The 24,129-nt window shown below is 45.2% G+C and overlaps 1 protein-coding gene across 5 annotated transcripts in view; it reads right to left on the bottom strand.

Annotated features, from left to right (window-relative positions):
- LOC135180060 (ephrin type-A receptor 6-like) overlaps nt 1–24,129 on the bottom strand; it is a 552,362-nt gene that overhangs the window by 51,393 nt on the left and 476,840 nt on the right. For all 5 annotated transcript variants that reach the window (XM_064152220.1, XM_064152215.1, XM_064152216.1 and 2 more), the window contains 2 exons: nt 12,653–12,714; nt 2,041–2,250 (listed from right to left, as the gene is read on the bottom strand). In XM_064152220.1, the coding sequence (XP_064008290.1) occupies nt 2,041–2,250; nt 12,653–12,714 (272 nt within the window). The remainder of the gene's footprint in view (nt 1–2,040; nt 2,251–12,652; nt 12,715–24,129) is intronic.

Here is a 24,129-nt window from a genome sequence, read left to right as displayed (position 1 = left end):
TCAACACATTCCCCCTGCTTTTTTTGTACTGCAATTTGCTTCTGAGTCAAAGAATTTTTCACTTCAGTTGTACGTCCCCTGTCCTGGCAGGCTAATAGGCCAATTAGATATCCTGGCTTGCCCCATCTTTCTGCTGATGGGGGAAGCACGGGCAGGAGCAAAACAAAGGCTTGGGACATTATGTCCCCTCCCAAACTGATAAACAGATACCCACAGGTGTTTAGGTACTTGTTGATGTCTTGCCCAACTAAGGGTGAGCAAGCCCTGGGGTCACCTAACATGGTCACTTTTGCAAATGCCACCTGATTGGTGAACCTCTGCGGCCAAAGGAGCCTTTGCAATTGGGCAAGTAATAGAAATGGAACTAAGTAGCAAGCAGTTGTGCTGCTCCTGCCTCGTTGCTCTGCCTCGTGGAACTGCCTCTGCCTTGCTGCTCTTGGACAATGTGTTCTGCTCTGCCTCGTGCTTTAGACCAGCTTAACCCTGATGTGGAGAGATTTTTGCTAACAGGACATGAAATGATAAATATGAGCACCCGTGCTGGGAAGTGTCCTTGAGTCCATATTGGGCTTAAGATACTAGGCAGTAAATAATAGCATTCCACATGCAGCTGCAGGGGGTGGAGTGCCAGCCACATGTGGGCAGAGTTAGCCAGCCCAAGGGGGCCGGGTTAGCCAGCCCAGGGGCTGGCCCCATAGATTGTTACTGTAAGATACCCCATGTGTACCATGCTGGTAACCCTGGAGCAGCCGTGAGCTATGCACATGTACCAATCCTAGGCTAAGTTAGCTGCGCACGCCTCTTCCAGGGAAGCACAGAACTCACTGTAACACGGGAATAAAGCGGAGAATGGCCATATTGGTGAACCTAGAGGCATTTCATCCCAGATGCAGGGCCGGCACCCTGATGTTTTGGACTTGAACTACATGGAAACTTAAGTGCCTCAAGTTTCTCAGGAGAAGGCATTTAAATGCCTCAGATGTGGCAAGAGGTGCCACTGACACTGTGCTCTCTGCACATCTGCAAGAGATGCTGCCTGCATCTCTGCAAACCTCCATGCCAAGAGGAACCAGGAGCAGGTCAGAGATCCTCTGCCTCTTTCCCAGTACCCTGGGAAGATCCAGAAGCCTATCAAGGGCCAAGCAGTTCCAAGACTGCCACCAAGGAGCCAAGGACTAGCTTGAAATTCCTACTCCCCTGCAGTGAGTAGCACAGATGTTCCCTAGGGCTCCAGGCTGCTATTTGTAAGTGAGGCAAAGCCATTTTGAAGCTAAACTTTTCCATTTTTCCTGTTTCTCCTAAATGAATGCATTGCTCATAAGCATCCTTGTGAAGACTCTTCTGACTGAATTAGAACCCAAAATTAACTAATTTGTATATAGTTGTGAGCGGGGCTTCACAGAAATGAAATTAGCTACATATTTTCTAATTGCTGCCTCATTAATTGCCATAACTTAATCACCCCCCAACACCAAACACCCACCCAAACCCCATTTTCCACTGTATGAATTTAATGTCATCACATAAGGAATTTAAGCATTAATGAAATGAAATTTAAACCTTTAGAGAAAGGTCCTACATATCCTATTAGAAGGTAAGTTTAAGTGAAATAAACTTTAATCTTGAATACAAGGCTTGACACCATGCTTACAACAGTGGAGTTGGTGAGATTCTCTCCTCTCCTATTCCTCTCTTTTAAAAAATCCCCTTATCTCTGTAAATGAACACAAGTTAGAAGAAGCAGAAATTATGTGGGAAAACCCCAAAACTCGACCATCAAACCCCAAACAAAACCCAAGCAAGACCATAAAAGATCTTACGTATTTGCTTAAAAATCTTTTGCCTGCGTTTATCATAGTTCCCTTAGCCAAAACCCAATAGAACTTCTTTTAAACACACTTACAACGTTATTAAACTGCATGGACTGAGAACAGAAGAAAACCAGTTCAAGCTGCTGTTCTTATGGCACAGGCAAATCTGAGCCTGGATTAAAAGAGGTGCAAGGCAATCAGCTGTTCAAATGAGATAAGATAAACTTACGCTTGTTGTGTAAGCAGCATCAGGATCATCTTCTAACACTCGTGACAACCCAAAATCAGAGACTTTACACATGAGGTTGCTGTTGACTAAGATATTTCGGGCTGCCAGGTCACGGTGTACATAGCCCATGTCTGAGAGATACTTCATACCAGATGCAATCCCCCGCAGCATGCCAACCAGCTGGATGACTGTGAAGTGGCCATCATGTTTCTGCAAGTAAAGGTGTAGGATCAAAGAATGTAGCTACTTCCCAAGATTTTCACAGCAGTGATTATTACCTACAGCTTACATATAAATACAGTCATAACCCATCCACTGCAAGCTTATTTGTCGTGTGTTTCACTCCATCAGCAGTTCAAGCTATCCTACTTCTCACTGTGGAGTTTATCCCCCTTTTCTTACATATTTTCATGTATTCCACAATCTTTTTTTACTATCAACAGTTAAACCCTTTTACTCTCAGATATTTTAAGCTCTTTTCCCATACTTTTTTTAATAGAAGAATGACAATGCATAGAAAAATCCCCTCTTCATCTTTTACTCCATGGCCTCAGAAAGCTACTTCCTGTTCTTCTTTGCGCTTCTGCCTCGGTTATCTGCATGAGGTGCTGATGTTACCTTGCTTTTTGCTTATTTTGGAGGGCTTGTTTGTTTAAAAAAATAAAATAAAACTGGGAAAAATGTGGAGCTTTACCTTCTATCTGTTCTGTGCCTAATGCTATATCATCTCCGAACACTAGGTTGGGAAACGGATTCAGACTGAAATTCAGGGGTCATGTAGCTTTTCCAAAGTCTTCCTGGCTGACTAAGCCCATTAAGCTGAGACTCATGAATGCATTAAGCAGCTTAAGTCCTGCTGAAATCAGTTGGAGTTGAACAGGTAAATAATGATTATGTCATTAACCATACTTGACCAGTCTTGGTAGGCCTTAATTTCCCACCTGCAACACTGAAGTTAACACTTCTATACCTGCTGCATTAGAAGGCTCCTGAATTATGTGGCAGTGGGTACCAAGTGAGTACCTGTACAGAAATCTGCTTATTGTTTCTTTAACTGCTTTAGTTCTGCCCTATCTACCGTTTACAATGGACTGCTTGCAGCAGTACTTTTGTGACCTCAGCTGGCAGACTCCTAGCTTTCCATGGATTATTCGCCGAGCCAGGCCTTTATGATAACAAGAGCAGACTAACAGAAAACAGCTAAGTCTTCCCTGCCAGGGGGAGGTTAACTTTGCACTTTCTCTTGTGACACCTTCAGCATTGGGCTACAGACAAGTAGCTGTTTCTCTGCTCAGCATTCAGGACATTCTTATTGGGTAGTTCACACATTTAAGCATGATATTTGCAGGGCAGAAGTTCACTGACCTTCCACAGCCTCACAGGTTGCACTGGGTTGGACAAGATCTTCAAAGGTCATCTTGTCTGACTCCCCTGTAGTGAGCAGGGACATCTCCAAACAGATCAGGCTACGCAGGGCCACATCAAGACTGATCTTGAATGTCTTCAGGAATGGGCTCTCAACCACATCCCTAGAGAACCTGTTATAGTATTTTACCACTCTCATTGTAAAAAACTTACTCCTTATGTTCAACCTAAATCTATTCTGCTCAAGTTTAAAACCATTGCCCCTTGTCTTATCACTACAAGCCCTTCTAAACAGTCCTTTCCCAGCCTTGCTACACTTCAGATACTGAAATGTAACTAAAAGGTTTCCCTGGATCCTTCTGTTCTCCAGGCTGAAGAGCCCCAATTCTTTCAGCCTCCTTTCACAGAAGAGGTATTCCAGCTCTTTGATCATCTTTGTGGCCCTTCTCTGGACTCACTCCAGCAGGTATGTCTTCCTTGTGTTGAGGACCCTGGAACTGGATGCAGTATTCCAGGCGAGGTCTTACCAGAGCAGAGTACCAGGACAGACTCACTACTCTTGGCCTGCTGCCCACATTTCTTTTCACACAGCCCAGGATGCAACTGGCCTTTTGAGTGGCAAGTGTGCATTGTTTGTTCATGTCCAGTGCCTCATTCACCAGTAACTCCAAGTCTTTTTCTGTTGGGCTACTCTCAATTTCATCATTCCCAGTTCCTTATCCGCTGGACAGTCCAGCCATCCAATCCCTATGTCTCCAGTTCAAAGAGAAAGATGCTGTGGGGGACTGTGTCAAAGAGTTTATGAAAGCCCAGATAGACTGGACTTGTTAGATTCTGCAAAGCAAAATCATAGAATCATAGAATCAACAAGGTTGGAAGAGACCTCCTAGATTATCAGATATGCTTAAATCAGCAACATGTTTAAGCATTTTTATCATGATTCAATGATTTGGGGCCTGTCTCTAGCTACTCAGGATATAAACATTTAAAGAAATATGGACTTAGTACGCAGATGTAATTAAGATTACCAAACCCCCCCACAAACCAACCACAGTACCACAGAGATGGAGGAGTTTGGTGTTCATGTTCTTAATCTATCTTCCAAGATAACTCAATACTAGACCAACACCTGCTTCTAATATGTATTATATTTGTACATTATATATCTCTACTGAAGCCAGTGAATTATTCAGTCTTAAATGGTAAGTCATGCAGTGTGCATAACAGGCTGTTGTATTAAAAAACTGCTTGCTGATAAAGAAGGTGGGGGAACTATTTCCTAAAGTCACTGTTATTCAATTAAGCGGTTGGGTACAAACAGAAAGACAGGTACACTTAACAAACAGAAATGGCAGAGGCAGTGCTGATTCTACAGTGTGTGGGACTTGCAGAGTATCTTGAAATTCTTTCAATTCTTCTGAAAAAAAACAATTGGAAGAAAAGCCCAAGAGCAACAATAAAAGAAAATGGACATGAGAGGTGACAGGATTTGTGGAAAGACAATGTAAGAGAGAAAAATAATGAACTGTGTGTAAGCATTCAACCTCTATTTCCACAGCTTCAGGATGCCTCCCACGGGGGAGGCAAGGTAGTGGGACACCAGGCCCAGGGGTAAAACAAGACATGATGTATGTTAAAGATTGGGCTGTACTCGCCTTGATGATGTTAATGCGTTGTTCGTATGATGGGGTAAAAGGAGTCACCACCAGGTGCTTGGGGTCTGGTCCTGTCCTGTCCTGGGTCCTTTGTCTTGCACAGGTCTTATGCTTGCAATTGCATGGAATAAAGAGCACCCACTTCAACCCAAAAGCTGTCGTTGTGATTGTCAGATTACTGGCAGCAACAAGTGGTGGAGAATGCAGGCAACGAGGGAAAGAAGCAGTGACAGGGATTAAGGCGGGCAGTGGCTTTACAAAAGACAAGTCCAGTATAGTGGGTTGAGACAAAGAAAGAACCAGACACTTCACCTTTAGCTATGTTATATGTAAGTGACAAAGTGCCTCTGCTAAGTGCTTCACCTGGCATCTTGCTGTAAATCAGCTCCCCAAAGATAGCAGACACTGAACACAGGCTCAACTTCTGAACTTTCAGGACAGAGTGCAGCCTTAGTGCTTACTGAATATTAGTTTCTCCCCTCAGAGGAGTGAAGAACCTAATTTAAATGAACACACTGTGTGTGAAGCAGGAGTGGTTACATCTAAAGGTGGACATACAGTCAGCGGATCAGAAAGACTGTACATTCTGAGTACCTCAGCCAATGGGAAAAGGGAGAGGAAAATTTGCATCTAGGAACTTAGGATAACAGAGAAGCCATGTCTTCCAGCAATTTGAGAGATCCCACAGGGATCTGCCCTGTGGCCTCTCCCTTTATTCAAATAAAGTTTTATGGGACTCCTCTGTCTCCATCATGAACATGGACCTCTAGCAATGAACCAATTTTCCTTACATAGAAACATTCACCTGTTACCAACAGTACTAAGACAAGAAGACAAACACCAGGTAAAAGGAAGATATGCTTGGTTGTTACATGGTTAGGTTTCTAAGCTGCTGTTGTAAGCCAACATACCAGAATGCAAAAATTCAGATACTAGCGCAGCTTGTCAACTGAAACACCACCTCATTGCTCTCTACAACTACCTGAAGGGAGGCTGTAGCCAGGTGGGAGTTCGTCTCTTCTGCCAGGCAAGCAGCAACAGAGCAATGGGACTCAGTCTCAAGTTGTGCCAGGGGAGGTATAGACTGGATGTTAGGAGGAAGTTGTTGTCAGAGAGAGTGATTGGCATTGGAATGGGCTGCCCAGGGAGGTGGTGGAGTTGCCATCCTTGGGGATGTTTAAGAGGAGGCTGGCTGGGGCACTTAGTGCCATGGTCTGGTTGATTGGCCAGGGCTGGGTGCTAGGTTGGGCTGGATAAGCTTGGAGGTCTCTTCCAACATGCTTGATTCTATGATTCTCATAACCTCCTCATCATACTTGCCTGCAACACTTGTATCTAAGGAGCCATGCTTCCATAACTGTCCAAACACCACTGCCATCTCAGACTTCTTCAATCAAGGTAGGTTTAATGATATGTCTTAGAAGCCAGCTACCTATGATTGATTCATTGCAACTATTTCGCTTGAATGTTCTCACTCTTCTCCATGTGCTCTGAAGCCTTTTTGTCTCCAAACTGCACATACAAAAGTGCAAACAGATCTCTCCAAGTAATCGTCTCACCTATGCAGCCCCATTCCTTTGTTGCCTCCATGGAAGCCACCTGTAATCCGTTAGTTCTGTAGACCGCTCCGCTGAGGGCCAAGGCACAAGTGTGATAGGCAAACCTTTTACAAGGGCCATCCACTGTTACGGGCCTGTGGCATTCTCTAGCACAGGCCCCTTCCATGAGAATAAAGGGAGCTTCTCTAAGTTCATCTAGTCATTAAGCAAAGAGAGACAAAAGAGAATATGCTGAAATACTTCAAGATTCTTCCAATGAAGGAAGGACATAAACTCTATCCTATGTATATGTGTTTATATTGCTTTGGCTGCAGTGACCATGAAATGGTAGAGTTTAAGATCCTCAAGGCATCAAGGAGGGTGCACAGCAAACTCACTGCTCTGGACTGCCTGTATCAGGAGCAGTGTGGCCAGTAGGACAAGGGAGGTTATTCTGCCCCTGTACTCAGCACTGCTCAGGCCACACCTTGAGTGCTGTGTCCAGTTCTAGGCTCCTCAATTCAAGAGAGATGTTGAAGCACTGGAACATGTCCAGAGAAGGGCAATGAAGCTGGTGAAGGGCCTGGAGCACAGCCCTGTGAGGAGAGGCTGAGGGAGCTGGGGGTGTGCAGCCTGCAGAAGAGGAGGCTCAGGGCAGAGCTCACTGCTGTCTACAGCTACCTGCAGGGAGGCTGTAGCCAGGTGGGGTTGGGCTCTGCTGCCAGGCAGCCAGCAACAGAACAAGGGGACACAGTCTCAAGTTGTGCCAGGGGAGGTCTGGGCTGGGTGTTAGGAAGAAGTTGTTGTCAGAGAGAGTGATTGGCATTGGAATGGGCTGCCCAGGGAGGTGGTGGAGTTGCCATCCTTGGGGATGTTTAAGAGGAGGCCGGATGGGGCACTTAGTGCCATGGTTAATTAATTAGAAGCTCTAGGTGGTCGGTTGGACTCAATGATCTTAGAGGTCTTTTCCGGCCTGGTTAATTCTGTGCTTCTGTGATCCTGCCAAGGCTGTGAGCACAGTGATGGCAATTGTCTTCCATGAGGAGTCTTTCTTCTGGAACACCTTACCATGGCTCATCACAGTCTCCCTTTGGAATTCTAAGCCTGATCCATTTTTATAGGCTTTCGGATAGGGGCAGGTTGTAGGGATATGCTGGTTAAGTTTTTGCAGATTGTGGCTTGGGGCAAAATGTATCTTATGGTGAGAACCAGATTTCCCTCCCCTCTCTCTGCAAAAGCATTTTGGGCTGTAGCACGTGATTCCTTTACAGACTATCTTGTAGGCCCTTCCAACTCCCACCACATAAGAACTGTTGTGTTCACCGAACAGCTTTCATTAGGGTTGCTAAAGATAGACTCTCTCTGCTGCTTTTTATGATCACAAACCTTTTTCTTTTTTTTTTTTTTTAAAGTGCAGGCTTACATCTGCAGGAAACAACTATTATTAATGAAGCAGCTGGGTTTCTTTTTAAATAAGTTGCCTTGCAGCCATTTGCTTTGCTAATTATTAACAGAAATGCTGATAATGTATCTACAGTGCTTTGGGATGCTGAACATTATTTAGAGTCCTTTTAAAGAGCACTTTAGAGGAATGAACCATATCTGAAATGTGAATTTAAACTGTGAAATAATGCCCATGGAAACCAGATGTAGAAATGATTAGCTCACATTTCCCTACAGCAATTTTGCCTAAAAATATATCTGATGCAATGTGAGAAGTATCACTTAACAATAACAGCATCATTTCACTAATGGCAGTTTCTATTAAAGTATCCTAATTAAGCAGTAGCTTTCCAATAAATAACTGCAAGTGAAAAATAATTGGAATCTATATCATGTACATCTCTATCTCTCTATATCTATATCACAGGATCATGGGATATTAGGGGTTGGAAGAGACCCAAGGAGATCCCTGAGTCCAACATCCTTGCCAGAGTAGGACCGCACAATCTAGCACAGATCACAGAGGAAGGCATCCAGACAGGCCTTGAAAGGCTCCAGAGAAGGAGACTCCACAACCTCTCTGGGCAGCCTGTGCCAGGGCTCTGGGACCCTTACAATAAAGAAGTTCCCCCTTGTGTTGAGGCAGAACCTCCTGTGCTGCAGCTTCCATCCATCGCTCCTTGTCCTATCCCAGGGAGCAGTGAGCAGAGCCTGTCCTCCTGCTCCTGACCCCCAGCCCTCAGATGTTTATAAGCATTGATTAAATCCCCTCTCACTTTACTCTTATTCAGATTAAAAAGTCCCATCTATACCTGTATCTGTATCACACACTAGAGTGATTCAAGGACAGGTAATTATCTCACATGAATTATTGCAGCATTTGGTTGCATTCTCTTTGAAATTCTAGACACAGAGACACATGTACACACTCAGAGCAGAGTTTCAGGCCCAGGGCAGCCTTCCTGGAGCACTGGTGAAAAATTACAGACCAGGAGAGCCCCAGGTACTCGCATCAGTGGCAATCTGTCTGCTGCAGATGGGTCGAGAGATGAACCAGAAAGGCAAAGATGATGAATTTTCAAAACCTACACCGTTTCTAATGAAGAACTTGATGATACTAAACTCTCCAGAAAAACAACCTGATTTTGAGAGATCAGCAAATTCTGACCAGAAACTGTGGAGTTGGTGAGCTTCTGACAACACAGCAGATATTGGTTGTATATCTTGACAAAGGAAAATGATATTTGGGAGAGTCAGTGAATATGATGAGAAATGTTGGAGAAAAAGTACTGTGGCATAATCAAAAGCAAAAGGAAGGCAGAGACAACGTCTAAAGTTATCTAAGAGAATGTTTTCACCAAAAGCAATGCTCTGCAGTGAAACAGCTGCTATGAAACCTTACCTAGCTTACGTCATTGAAAGAGACTGGGAGGGAGCAAGGCTATCAAAATACCCACCGTTAAGAAGAGGAGACAGGTGCTTGTCACTGGGGACTCACTTCGAAGGGCCCTTGAGGTTCCTATATGCAGACCAGATCTCTCTAGAGAACTATGTTGCCTCCCTGGGGCCAGGGTTAAGGATGCAGTGAGAAAACTTCCTACTCTGGTCTGTCTAACAGACTTACTATCCATTGATGATTTTCCAAATGGGAAATGATGAAATCTCAAACAGAAGTTTGAGAGCAATAAAGAAAGACTTCAGAGCCCTGGGACAACTGGTGAAGGGGTCAGGAACACAAGTAATTTTTGCCTCTGTCACACCACTAGCTATGTCTGATGAGGGCATGGGCATGGAAACACAACAAATCAATGCCTGGCTGCAGGACTGGTGCCTGTGTCAAAACTGGGTTCTTAGATCCCAAGCTAATCTACAAGAACCCAGGCTTACTGACTGCAGAGAGAAAATGCTTGTCTCTAAGGGGAAAAATAATTCTGTGATGAGAACTAGCAGGGCTGACTGCTAGGCCTTTAATTTTGAAGGGGGTACAGGGGAAAAACAGGTTCAGTGAAGAAAAAACTGAGATGATTGTGAGGCAGGCATCAGCTCCACTGCTAACCAGAGGTGGCAGGAGAGGGCGGATTATGTTACACGTACAATGGTAACGATGCAGATGGCAGCAAGTTAGGAGCAGGTGTGGATCTGCTGGGGGGTAGGAGAGCCCTGCAGAGGCACCTGGGTAGGCTGGATGGGTGGGCAGAGGCCATAAGCAATAAAGCAAGGGACAATGGCTACAAACTGGAACAGAGGAAGTTTCATCTCAACACAAGGGGGAACTTCTTTACTGTAAGGGTCCCAGAGCACTGGCACAGGCTGCCCAGAGAAGTTGTGGAGTCTCCTTCTCTGGAGACTTTCAAAGCCCTCCTGGATGTGTTCTGGTTTGAACTACCCTGGGTGATTCTGCATGGCAGGGAGGTTGGACTCAATGATCTCTGGAGGTCCCTTCCAACCTCTAAAGTTCTGTGATTCTGTGATAATGGCTTTTAAGTGCTTTGGGGTAGCCTCTGTACCAGATATTCTTTTCCTGTAGTTGCCTCTTTTCTCAACCTGCTGTCAAACAATTACTCCTTATATAAATTCATCTCTTTGATTGAAATCTTCTTTCTAAAATGTTGGCTCTTTATTTACTCTTTTAAGAGCTCCTGCTTCCCACTACCAAAGCATCCTTGAATCACCATCGTCTGACCTTCTGTGCAAATATTTCCACAGCTCCTTGTGGAACACCTTTCCTTTGCACTTGGCATACCCTTTCGAGGAACTTCACAAACCCACAGTCCCCCTGCTCCCTCCACAGCCTCGCCTATAGCCGCAGCTTTACCACCCTGCCAGATGACAATGGCAAGGCAGCAGGCTGCTAAGGGCTGACGTTTACCTTTTAAGATGAACCTTAAATATCTGCTAATTGGCAGAATTATTCACAGAAGATCTTATGTCAGTTGGCCTCCAGAGCATTTCTAGGTCTTTTAACAAAGAGACACTTGTAGAATAAGTTTAGCTTAGGCGAGTGAGGTTGGTGGTGTCCTCCTTTCCTTCTGCTTTTCTAAGAGAAACTACAGACAATGATGTCAACATCTTACTGCGTTCTGTAACCCTTCTCTAATGTTCATTAGTGGCCTAATGAAGACACAGAGAGCGGTGAACAAGGGCACAATGTCCACCTGGAGACCAGTGCCAAGTGGCTCCCTCAGGGGTCAGTGCTGGCACCAGTGCTGTGTGACATCTTTGTCAGGGACATGGGCAGAGGAATCAGTGCACCCTCAGCAAGTCTGCAGATGGCACCAAGCTGTGTGGCACAGTCAACTTGCTAGAGGGCAGGGATCCATCCAGAGGGACCTGCACAGGCTGCAGAGCTGTGCCCAGGCCAACTTCAGGACATTCACCAAGGCCAGGTGTAAGGTCCTGCACCTGAGTCAGCGCAACCCCAAGCACAACTCCAGGCTGGGTGGGGAATGGCTGAGAGCAGCCCTGAGGAACAGGACCTGGGGGGCTGGGCTGATGAAAAGCTCAACAGGAGCCTGCAGTGGGAGTGCAGCCCAGACACAACCCTGTGCTGGGCTGCAGCAAGAGCAGTGTGGGCAGCAGGGCAAGGGAGGGGATTCTGCCCCTTGGCTCTGCTCTCCTCAGACCTCACCTGGAATCCTGTGTGCAGTTCTGGAGCCCCCAACACAAGAAGGACATGGAAGTGTTGGAGCCAGTCCAGAGGAGGACTATGAAGATGCTGAGAGGGCTGCAACCCTCCTCTACTCTGAGGAACAGGCTACAAGAGTTGGGGCTCTGCAACCTGGAGAAGAGAAAGCTTCCAGCAGACCTTGGAGTGGCCTTCCAGTATCTGAAGGGGACTGCAGGAGGGCTGGGGTGGAGCTACTGATGAGGTTTTGTAATGACAGGATGAGCAGTAATGGACTTAAACTGGCAAAGGGGAGATTGAAACTGGATGTGAGGGTGGTGAGACACTGGCACAGGTTGCCCAGAGAGGTTGTGGCTGCTCCCTCCTTGGAGGTGTTCAAGGCCAGGTTGGATGAGGCCTTGAGCGAACTGTTCTAGTGGGAGGTGTCCCTGCCTATGGCAGGGGGTTGGAGCTGGCTGAGCTTTGAGGTTCCTTCCAACCTAAACCATTCTATGGTTCTATGACCCCTAGGGATTAATTAATGACAGGACAAGTCACCCATGAACTGTTTTCTAATTAAGTCAAGAAAAACTGATCATAAATAGCTATAAACCAATTACTGAGCACATTCTACTGTTCATCAACCAAAAATATTAACAAAGTACTCCTGAAGGTGAGCGAGAAAAACAAACTGCTTCTGGAAGGGCAGGCGTTTGTGCTGCCATTTATCTTTTCCCCCACAGCACTGTTTGAAACAGAGTTTGCTGAACGTGGGAACCTACTTTTGTAGAATAAATCTATTGTAGTCTTAAATTTAAACCATCCTTTTACCAGCTATTCTCTGATGTATGGATGTACCTTGGGAATCTACCCTGGGCAAAGTGCTTCTATTCTTCCCTAAAAACCCACCAATCACATGGTGTAGGTTTTGTTTTTATGATAAATGACTTAAAATGTGAACCCAGAGTGGTGTCTTATTGGAATGTCATCATAAAATGGCACCTCACCCGCAGGAAGGAGTCGAGAGATCCATTCTCCATGTACTCAACTACAATCATTACTGGTCTGCCTGCAAAACAGCAAAGAAGCACATCAGGATTTTGTTGTGATTTTAAAAGAGAGCTGACAGAAGGAAGCTCTCAGATGAATTGGAGAAAAAAACAGAAATATATTTGGAGAGAGACACACAGAAAGAAATTACAGAAGCAGATACAACAACCATGGCGACCCCCTCCAATTGTTCCCCAACCCAAAACTAAATCTCTAATCCCCAGTGCTCCACCCTCCCCAAGCAACACCTCCACCATCCCTAGGCCTAAACACCGGCCTCTGGAGGCCCCAGGACTGGCCTACTGCTTACATGTCTGCCCCAATAAAGTGGCTGCCACCCCACCCAGGGCAGAGGGAGGAAAGGAGAACGAGCTGGCCTTGCCAATAAAGTGGCTGCCACCCCACCCAGGGCAGAGGGAGGAAAGGAGAACGAGCTGGCCTTGCCAATAAAGTGGCTGCCACCCCACCCAGGGCAGAGGGAGGAAAGGAGAACGAGCTGGCCTTGCCAATAAAGTGGCTGCCACCCCACCCAGGGCAGAGGGAGGAAAGGAGAACGAGCTGGCCATGCCAATAAAGTGGCTGCCACCCCACCCAGGGCAGGGGGAGGAAAGGAGAACGAGCTGGCTTTGCCAGTGACAGCAGAATTCTGGGGTTGAGTAACAGTTTTCTAGTCCCCAGAGGATTTTTAACTCTGTAGTTCTGTGCTAGTTTGAAGCAGGGTAGAATGTTTTGGTGAGAAAAACTAGCTCATAGGCTGTGAAAGGAAAATAATGGTGATGTTTACTTCCCTCACAGTCTCGCTGAGATGCATGGGAACAAGAAGGGTAAACACTAGATAACACTCTCGCCATTTTGTCTGCACTCTCAGGCTGGGCTTTGACTGAGCTGCATCTCCCTAACCTCACTGCCACTCACCTTTCCTTCTTAACCTCTTGGCTGAACCTCTATTCTTCTGTAGGACTGGGGTAAGGTTGAGAGGGGCAGGGGGAAGGTGCAGGGGTGGTTGAGAGCCCCTCCTGGGGACTCAGGTTTCTGGGAGGGCTGTTGTGTTTCTGTATTACTTTTACCTTGTCTATTTCTGTCTATAACTGTATATACTGTAACTATCTGCTTGTGTATTCTGCTAGCTGTAAATAAATAGCTTCATTCATATTCCCAGCACCGGCTGAGACTAGTTTGGGTACTTCTAAAGTGTGGGGGGGTGGGGAACACCCAAACCACCACAGGTTCTCAAGCTGGGGCAGGATTATATGCATTATGGGACTTCTCTCATTCCAGCTGTTACACACAGGTTATTCACAATGCTTAAACATACAACATGCTTTCAAAACCCTCCTTTATATCACCACAACAGTTCCCTGTGCTGTTCTCTAAGCATTTTCCCTCATTTTTTTAAGCTGTTTTGGTAGTGGCTGAGATGACTCTGCATTACTTGCTGCGTTGCATTCTCTCCTTAGACTGCATTAAAGAAGACCCTTCTGTTTCCAAAGAGCAGCACTCTCTGTGTAACATCCTGGAATACAGCTGAGTAAAGCAAAAAACCTCAAACAAAATTCACAAGTCATGTTTGATTGAGGGGCATACAGACAGACAGACGGAAAAAGATGTCACAAAAAAATTCTCCAAGGCGGAATGTATTTATTAGCTGTGTGTGTAAGCCAGTAGAACTCTGCACAAACATGGCATACTCACAAATATACTTCAAATATACTATAGTAATGATATATTAAAAGCCATGGCTTTGCTCAAGCAGCACAGTAGGTTTCCAGAGTAAAATCATATCCAGGCTGAAGCAGAATAACAGGTAATATTGATTTCTTAGAAGAATATAAAAATCTGAATGTAAACTTCTAGACTGGGTACTAAACTAGATGCCATTTCACTATTGGAACCCAGCAACAAACTACCACTCTGGAACTACCACTGATCCTGTCCAATATCTTTACTGATGATCTGGACCAGGGGATTGAGTCCAGCATCAGTAAGTTTGCAGATGACACCAAGCCGTGAGCAGGTGTGGAGCTGGAGGAGGGTAGGAGAGCCCTGCAGAGGGACCTGGCCAGGCTGGATGTGTGGGCAGAGGCCAGGGGGATGAGATTGAACAAGGCCAAGTGCAGGGTTCTGCACTTTGGCCACAACAACCCCAAGCAGTGCTACAGGCTGGGGCCATAGTGGCTGAGAGCAGCCAGGCAGAGAGGGAGCTGGGGGTGCTGGCAGAGAGGAGCTGAACATAAGACAGCAGTGTGCCCAGGTGGGCAGCAGAGCCAATGGCATCCTGGGCTGGCTCAGGAGCAGTGTGGACAGCAGGACAGGGGAGGTTCTTCTGCTCCTGTCTTCGGCACTGCTCAGGCCACCCCTTGAGTGCTGTGTCCAGTTCTGGGCTCCTCAATTCAAGAGAGATATTGAGGTGCTGGAACATGTCCAGAATCAAGGAGATTGGAAAAGATCTCCAAGCTCATTCAGTCTAACCTAGCACCCAGCTCTAGCCAATCAACCAGACCATGGCACTAAGTGCCTCATCCATGTCCTGGAGTCCTGTACCCCTAAATTTCTCTCCTGCCCGGACTTCGGGGGGGAAAGGGGAAAAGCCGCCTGGTTTCCCTCCCCCCTCGCCTGCCCTGCAGCCGTGAAGGGGGCGGGGACTGCCCCGTGAGTTCCCGCGCTGGAGCCAGGCTGGGACTGGCCATGCGCTTTCGCGCCTAAGGTGTGGTAACTCTGCCCTTTGTCTAGCCAAGGTTATAACTATTGGGGGTCTTCCCGCCTTTGGGGTTCCCGCTTTGGAGTTTGCCCGTGCCTGGACGTATGTCTCTGCCTGAGCCCACACACTCTCCTCGCCTGGACTGCAGAGACCTTCAAAGGATTTGCTTTCCTGTTGACACCTTTGTGTGCCTAACGACCCTTAACGACCCTTAACGACTCCTGCAGCCGCTGAAAGGAAGAGGAAGACAGACCACACGAGTCAGCCTGAGTGAGTTATTTGGCTTAGCCTAATTCAGCCTTTTCCAACTTCTGCCTTCCAAAATAGTCAGATTATTGATAGTATCCCTGTAGTTTAATTCTCATGCAACTGAATCTGCTTATTAAGCTAAATTAATCTTTGTATATATAGTTGTGGGGGCGGGTCTTTGGGAAAATAAAAATAACTATTTTTGATAAATTCCCGACTCAGCCACATATTAATTCCTGCTCTCCGCAACAATCCAGTCTTGTTGTAAACACCTCCAGGCATGGCAACTCCACCACCTCCCTGGGCAGCCCATTCCAATGTCAGTCATTCTCTTTGCCAAAAACTTCCTCCTAACATCCAGCCTAGACCTCCCCTGGCACAACTTGAGACTGTGTCCCCTCGTTCTGTTGCTGCTTGCCTGGCAGAAGAGCCCAACCCCACCTGGCTACAGCCTCCCTTCAGGTAGTTGTAGACAGCAATGAGCTCTGCCCTGAGCCTCCTCTTCTGCAGGCTGCACACCCCCAGCTCCCTCAGCCTCTCCTCACAGGGCTGTACTTGAGGCCTTACAACATGGAGTACTCCATCAAGTAAAGAGTAAATTTTAAACTGTTGCTGGGCAGCATCTTGCAATAATTGAGGATTGTATATTCGGTCAGGTATAGGTTATTGAAAATTATCTCTTTCTGGGTAAATCGAGAACTAAACAGCTTTATGACAATTAGTATTAGTAGCCCCAACTCTCTCAGCCTGTCCTCACAGCAGAGCTGCTGCAGCCCTCTCAGCATCTTGGTGGCCTCCTCTGGACTGGCTCCAACACTTCCATGTCCTCATTGTGCTGGGAGCTCCAGAACTGCACCCAGGACTGCAGGTGGGGTGTGAGGAGAGCAGAGCCAAGGGGCAGAATCCCCTCCCTTGCCCTGCTGCCCACACTGCTCTTGCTGCAGCCCAGCACAGGGTTGTGTCTGGACTGCACTCCCACTGCAGGCTCCTGTTGAGCTTTTCATCAGCCCAGCCCCCCAGGTCCTGTTCCTCAGGGCTGCTCTCAGCCATTCCCCACCCAGCCTGGAGTTGTGCTTGGAATTGCACCCACCCAGGTGCAGGACCTTGCACTTGGCCTTGTTGAATGCCCTGAGGTTGGCCTGGGCACAGCTCTGCAGCCTGTGCAGGTCCCTCTGGATGGATCCCTGCCCTCTAGCAAGTTGACTGTGCCACACAGCTTGGTGCCATCTGCAGACTTGCTGAGGGTGCACTGATTCCTCTGCCCATGTCACTGATAAAGATGTTCATGTCCTTCAAATCAAATTATTTTTGCATATTTTGTCAAAGCATTTTTTAGTTGGTCTATGTTGTGTCACAGAATATTTCCCCCTCCAAACATTCCCCAAGAAGCTACTTCATTTTGCTCAGATTAGCCCCATGAACTTCCAGTCTAAAATGGAAATGTATTTTTGTGCATCTATCTGTTGATTTCAAAAAGAGATTCCAGTATTTTTCACTGGATTATGTTTATGCATTTTTAAACTGCTTGAAGTTTTCCTTTAATCCCTTGAAATTACATGCTTTAACACTCAGCCAGCTCTTCCACTCAATAGCACATGAATAGCATACTTTGGCAAATACATTAAAAGAAGTAGTACTTGTTTTTGAAACAGCTTGCTGGAACGTGTGGATGTGGCACTTTGTGACATGGTTTAAGGGCCATGGTGATGTTAGGTTGATGGTTGAAATCCAGAGAAGATTAAGGGTTGTGTTCATCTGTGCACAAACACAGAATACTGCTTTTGGTTTTCAAGAGAACTGCAAAATTGACTTTGATTTTCTAGATGAATGTGATGTTTGCCTCCAGAGAAAGAAAAGAAACTTTTACTTATCTTTTGAAAATCCATGTTGCTGTCATGGTACTAAGAAAGAGGAATTCTTCATCTTTAAAACAAGGAGAGGAACAAATAATTGCTTGGAGGTAGGCAGAGAAGTCTCTGAGATGGAGAAGCAATCTGATTATTGTGTTGTGAGGTAGGCTAATGCAGTTCTGGAAGGCACTGAATTATTTTCCTGTTTTTATGATTGCTTACACAACTCTACTTGAAGAAACAGGTTTAACAACAAACAGTGCTGGAAGGGGGATACAGATGAGGGTTGAAAAAGAATTCAGGGCTCAGCAGGATGGCACAAGCTGCAGCAGAGAGACAGCTATGCCAGCACTCTGTGAGCCTGTGATGTGAGCACCTGTGAAAGCTCACACATAACCCAGAGAATTTGGTACAGGCAAGAGAGCAGGTACCAAAAGATACTCCTGCAACCAACGATGAGCCCCTTCTGTGGCATCTCACCAGATGGGTGGACACTCAAACTCTAGTTCAAAGGCTTGAGCAGTTCAAGTACTTTCACACAGATATTAACAACCCTTCCAACCTAAACCATTCTATGATTCTATGAAATACCTTTGTCATTAGGACAAGGTGGCTTATTAGAGTCCTGAAGTACATATGGAGTGGAACAAGAGCTGGTATGTTTGTAGACCAGTTCAGAAAGCTGCCACATGAACTGTTTTATGTTCAGCTAATGCAAATCATTTAAGAACTTTATTCTACTTTTCAAATACTGACCTATAATCAGATAAAACCATGGTGAAAAAAAGATGAGATGAATTGTCTTGGCCAAGGTACTACAAAACCCAAGATCTCTGTCCGCAAATAAAAGCTGTAGGAAGCACTGAATCTGCAAAAATTGTGCTCAAAGAGGACTTCACATTGTCTTTGTGTTCCACAGATCCTCAGAAGGCAGTATGCCAACAGCTTCCATAGATCGTTACAACAGCTGATGTTTCCATCAAAATCTTGCTCATGTATCCTGGGACCATTCTCCCATTCCCATGACTTAGAAAGACCACCTTATACTGACTTGAACGAGGTTTTAAGAGATGACATAATTATGGGGACAGCAAACAGAGCTCAAGGATTGCATTTTTGACCACAGTATATCAATTAATAAGTAATGTCACTCTAAACCAATAATTCCAAGCATTAAAGGCAGGCTTTGTGAGTATATAAGCAGGAGGGAGTACATCTATTTGCAAGAATCACAGTCATAGAACCACAGAATCAATCAGGTTGAAAGAGGCCTCCAAGATCATCCACAGGTAATTTGTAATTGACCATCCATAAAGAAAAATGCCAATCACTTTTAAGTTATTTATTTTCTGGGGTGGAAATAACACATAATAGGCTAGATGCTGGAATAAGATTTATATTGCTTGCAATTTGGCTTAGAACGCTAGGATTTCAGCACCTTCATTGCACTGGTTTGAAGCTAAATTGAATATTTTAATGAGAGAAATTAGATCACTGGCTGTGAAAAGCAAATTACAGCCACGTCTATATTGCCCATTGGATTGCTGAGAGATATATAAACTCTTAATATAAACAAAGTTGGTCAGTCTGTGCCTGGCTGCAGCTTGCTTTGGTCTCTGCTGGCTGCCTTGCCTTAACCTCTCAGCCTGAACCTTTGTAACCCAATCTAATCATTTCCTCTAACCCCTCATCAGCTCTGATATCTCACCTTCTGCTCTCTGCAATTAATCACCTGAGCTATACGGGGCTTCTTTTGTTCATTTTATCAGATAAAGGGGGTGGGAAGAAGGAGTGGGGTTGGTTGGAAGTGCTCCTGGGCAGGTTTACTGTTTGGGAGGGATTTTGAAGTTTCTGTACTACTTCTAAGTTGTATGTAGTTGTAACTATCTGTCTATACCGTGTATATATAGTCACAGATACTGCACTACGCTGTAAATATAGCTTCATCTATACCTCCAGCCATCTGAGCTAGTCTGGGGATTGTGCTGGTTGGAGGCTAATTGGAATATTTTACTGAGAGAAATGAAATCCTTAGCTGTGAGAAGAAAGAAAAAAACCCCAAAGGTATCCTATATCCCTCATTCTTCTGCTGAGACATGCAACTAGTCAAAGTACAGACATATTTGGTGATAGAATCATAGAATGGCAGGGGTTGGAAGGGATCTCAAAAGCTCATCCAGTTCAACCGTTCTGTCAGAGCAGAGTCACCTATACCAGATCACACAGGAACATATCCAGGCAGGTCTTGAATATCTCTAGAGTCAGACTTCACAACTTCCCATGGCAGCCTGTTCCAGTGTTCTGCCATCAGTGAAAAAATGTTTCCTCACGTTTCCATGGGACTTCTTATGTCTCAGCTTCCACCTCTTGCCCCTTGTCCTGTCACTGAGCATCACTGAGCAGAGCCTGGCTCCAGACTCCTGGCACTCACCCTTTGCATGTTTATAAACATTGGTGAGGTCACCCCTTAGTCTCCTTCTCCCCAGACTGAGGAGTGCCAGCTCCCTCAGGCTCTTGTTGTAAGGAAGATATTTAAATAAGTCCTGACTTCTTCAGTGTCTCCAAACTTTTGAAACCAACAGTGTCAAAGAACACTAATGACCTTTGTCTGTGTGCCATGTTCAGTATGTACTCTGGTGCTAATAGGTGCTGCTCTAAAGGGATAACATACAGCTTTAGTCTTCTGCTGGAGATTCTAGCATCCAGGTTCTGCAGTAACTGAACTAATTTAAAATGTGAGAGTCTCAGTAGGCAGTTCCTAATGAGCTATACTGCATGCATTCAACTCTCCAAAATGACATTTTTCCTGTGGGTTGGACTGTTGGAATGCTATTTTTAAATGCAATGAAAACAGCATTCTGTTAATAAGACACTCAGTTCTCACACACTGCTCAGTTAGCTCTCACTTCTGTGCCTTCTTTCGGGCTGTCTGTGTGGCCTTAGCTCTAATCTGACCTAACCCTTTTTCCTCTAACACCCTTGTCATCTTTTTGACATAGAATCATAGAATCATAGAATCAACCAGGTTGAAAGAGACCTCCAAGATCATCTCCCCTCAGATCTCTCCAGGTTATCACATGAGACATATGTGGGTTGATCTGGTTATTTCTGAAGGGAGGGAAAGAGGGAGGGGGAGGGTGTTGGGGTTGGGAGCCTCCTGAGGACTCTGATTGTTTCTGGCAGGGCTGTTGTGTTTCTGTATTATCTTTAACTTGTCTATTTCTGTCTGTAGCTGTAACTATTGTAAATATCTGCTTGTATATTGTGCTGAGCTGTGAATATAAAGCTTCATTCCTTAATTTTCAGCTTGGCTGAGTCTAGTCTGGGTGATTTCATAAGATTGTGGGGGGACACGGGTAACAGCCAAACCATCACAGTGATGCAAAGTGTGTGTGTATAAACTCCTTACACCATGTCATTCACTTGAGCACCTGAGCTAAGAACAATAGCAAAATAACCCATCATAACTAACAAATTCTGCTCAGATTCAGTTGAAGAGAGATATAGTTAGATTTACCAAACCAATTCATAGTACATTTTTTTTAATTGAATTTCAGAATGTTTTGCTTAATGTAATGACATGTCACCCTTTAGTTATTCTTAACATTTTCAATGTTCATACCACTCTACAGCCTCTTGTAGAAAGAGCAAGGGATGTTCTTTGGTTCAGAATTACTCTACAGACTCTGACTGCATCAAGGATCCCTTGCCCTGTTGAGCCTAGATCATGTAAAGGAATTTAAACAAAATGAAATCTGTGTGGCAGCAGATTCAGCACTTGATCAATATTCAGTATGCCACAGAATCACAGAATCAGCCAGGTTGGAAGAGACCTCCAAGCTCATCCAGCCCAACCTGGCACCCAGCCCTGGCCAATCAACCACTAAGTGCCCCAGCCAGGCTTGGCTTCAACACCTCCAGGCATGGTGACTCCACCACCTCCCTGGGCAGCCCATTCCAATGCCAATCACTCTCTCTGACAACAACTTCCTCCTAACATCCAGCCTAGACCTCCCTTGCCACAACTTGAGACTGTGTCCCCTTGTTCTGTTGCTGGTTGCCTGTCAAAGAGCCCAACCCCACCTGGCTGCAACCTCCCTTCAGGTAGTTGTAGATAGCAATGAGCTCTGCCCTGAGCCTCCTCTTCTTCAGGCTGCACATCCCCAGCTCCCTCAGCCTCTCCTCACAGGGCTTGTGTTCCAGGTCTCTCACCAGCTTCATCTGGCTCAGATGCATATTCATCAAAAGAATCAATTTGCTAGTCATTGAGAAAAGATCAGTAATTGTAATTAAAAAACAAATACAGCAGTTCAGGTACTGAAATTCAGAGTAGGGAAAAAAGCATCAACTGAAAAAAGAATTACTTTTCTCATTGTTGGAGTACCATAGTTATAGTTGGGCTTCAGTATGAACAATTGCTCCTTAGTAGTTCTTGTTGAGTTATTTTGTTCAATAAGAGTCTGTCAACGCAATTTACTTTCAGTTGTCATCTTATATACAATGTCAAGAATAATGAGGTCACTCAAGTGCACTTGGAAACTGTAAGAAAAGATTAATTTGGGGGAAAAGAAAACTGATAATCATCTGGTTTAGTATTCTGCGGTTGTGCCTGATTTTTGAGAAGTTCCCTGCAATAAATATTAGATAAACAGTCATGGACAACCAGGCAGTAAAATGCTGAACACAGAATGTCTATCCATCTGAAAAGCGTTAACTCTCCTGGGGGTGGTCTGAACCCGGACCCAGGTGCAGTGGTTAGCCCACTCCCACTTCCTGTCTGGACCCCTACAAAACTTTCTGTTTCTCTTTGCCCTCCCTGCCTGCCTTATATTTCCACCTTTGTTTCTGCAGCTCCTGTTTTGCCACGTGGCCACCCTACCACCTGATGGGACCACCACTTTTGAATCTGCCTCCATCCATTGCCATCTGTCTGTGCACATATTTTTGTATCTTGTTTCGCTTCCCTGTACCTCTTTGTAACTCTGTACCTTAAATACCTTTTATTTATTGTTAAAGCTTTTCTTTTAACTTCCAATTTTAGGCAAGACTATTCTTTGAGTGTTTTACCCCTTTTTTCGTCTCTACATCTAATCCCTTTCTTTCCAGAAGGGGGAGAGGGGAAAGCATCATATTATTGTATTGTTCTGTTAGGTATTTGAGTCTCTGGGAAGCTTAAATCAGACCAATGCATTAATACCATTGTATAATGTACGAGCAGTCCTGTTACAACCTAGTTCAAGACAGCAGTGAGCAAACCATCCTGTGTCACTTCTAGGTTTCTGGAAACAACTGCATCCTCATTTCCTGCAGACATTGCGCTTTTAGAGGTTTAAATGGGATTGTTTCATCAAGCTATATTTCTTTAGTTCTGTTTTCCTAAAATGCAAAATGAGTAATAGGAAACAAATGATGCTCACACTTCATTTAAAAAGCCACATCAAGCTCTTTTACAGAAGTTTCAAAGTGATGCTCTGTGAATGAAACAGGTGCTGACTGCATGGGGAGATCAGAGGATTCAAAGGCAAATCACAGCACTGATGTTCATAGAAAGGTGTGCATGGAAAGAATAATGCTGACAAGCTGAACAGTGTGAAGGATGCCTGGGAAGTTCCCTTAACAGAAACTTTCCTGCAGTTTCTCATGGCCTCACCACATCTCTAGTTGTTATTGCCAACATCAAAACCCAGGAAAGGAGTTTAGCTTGAAAGAGACGCTAGGGAATGCATTTGCTTTCTTTCCTTCCTTTCCAGCTCAGCAAGCTTAGCAATGCGTCTGACACTCTTCAAAGGCTGAGGCATACTGTAAATGTTTCTGTCTGTAACTTCTGTCAGGCAATATGGGTATATGTTTATATAACAAAACTCTTTACATGTGACTGACATTAGAAGCTGCCAACAAACAGCAAGAGTAGTAAGTTGAGAACTTCCTCCAAAATGGAGCAAACAACACTGTGCTTACTTTGGAAGAGCTGGAATTTAAAGAAATAGATGTAGCAGTGACAATTTAGTTGCTTGGGTTCTTTTACAAGTGTTTGTAGGTGTATATGTGTGTGTGTGTAAGTAGCAAGGAAGGGGTAAGCTACCACAGCTTGTGCCAGTGTGAATGATGAGGAGTGTAAACTGCTAACTGGTTTAAGAATGCTAATTAATATACACAAGGGTATCATGAGGGAGCTGGGGTTGATTAGCCTGGAGAAGAGGAGGCTCAGGGGTTTGCTGACTACAACTACCTGAAAGGAAGTTGTAGCCAGGTGGGGTTGGTCTCTTCTCCCAGGCAACCAGCAACAGAAGAAGGGGACACAGTCTCAAGTTGTGCCAGGGGAGATCTAGGCTGGATGTTAGGAGAAAGTTGTTGTCAGAGAGAGTGATTGGCTTCCCAGAAAGAGAGGAATGGTCTGCCCAGGGAGGTGGTGGAGTTGCTGTCCCTGGAGGTGTTCTGGAAAAGAGTGGCTGGGGCACTCAGTGCCATGGTCTGGTTGATTGGCTAGGGCTGGGTGCTAGGTTGGACTGGATGGGCTTGGAGGTCTCTTCTGACCTGGTTGATTCTATGATTCTGTAGCTTATGTGACTCCATCTGTTGTTATAGACCTCCACTAGAGAATCAGAATTATTTTCGTTGGGAAAGACCTAACACCACC

This window comes from Pogoniulus pusillus, chromosome 12, assembly GCF_015220805.1.
Source record: "Pogoniulus pusillus isolate bPogPus1 chromosome 12, bPogPus1.pri, whole genome shotgun sequence".
NCBI classification, from domain to species: Eukaryota; Metazoa; Chordata; class Aves; order Piciformes; family Lybiidae; genus Pogoniulus; species Pogoniulus pusillus.
Note: the sequence above shows the minus strand (reverse complement) of the source record. Positions and strands in the feature narration are given on the sequence as shown.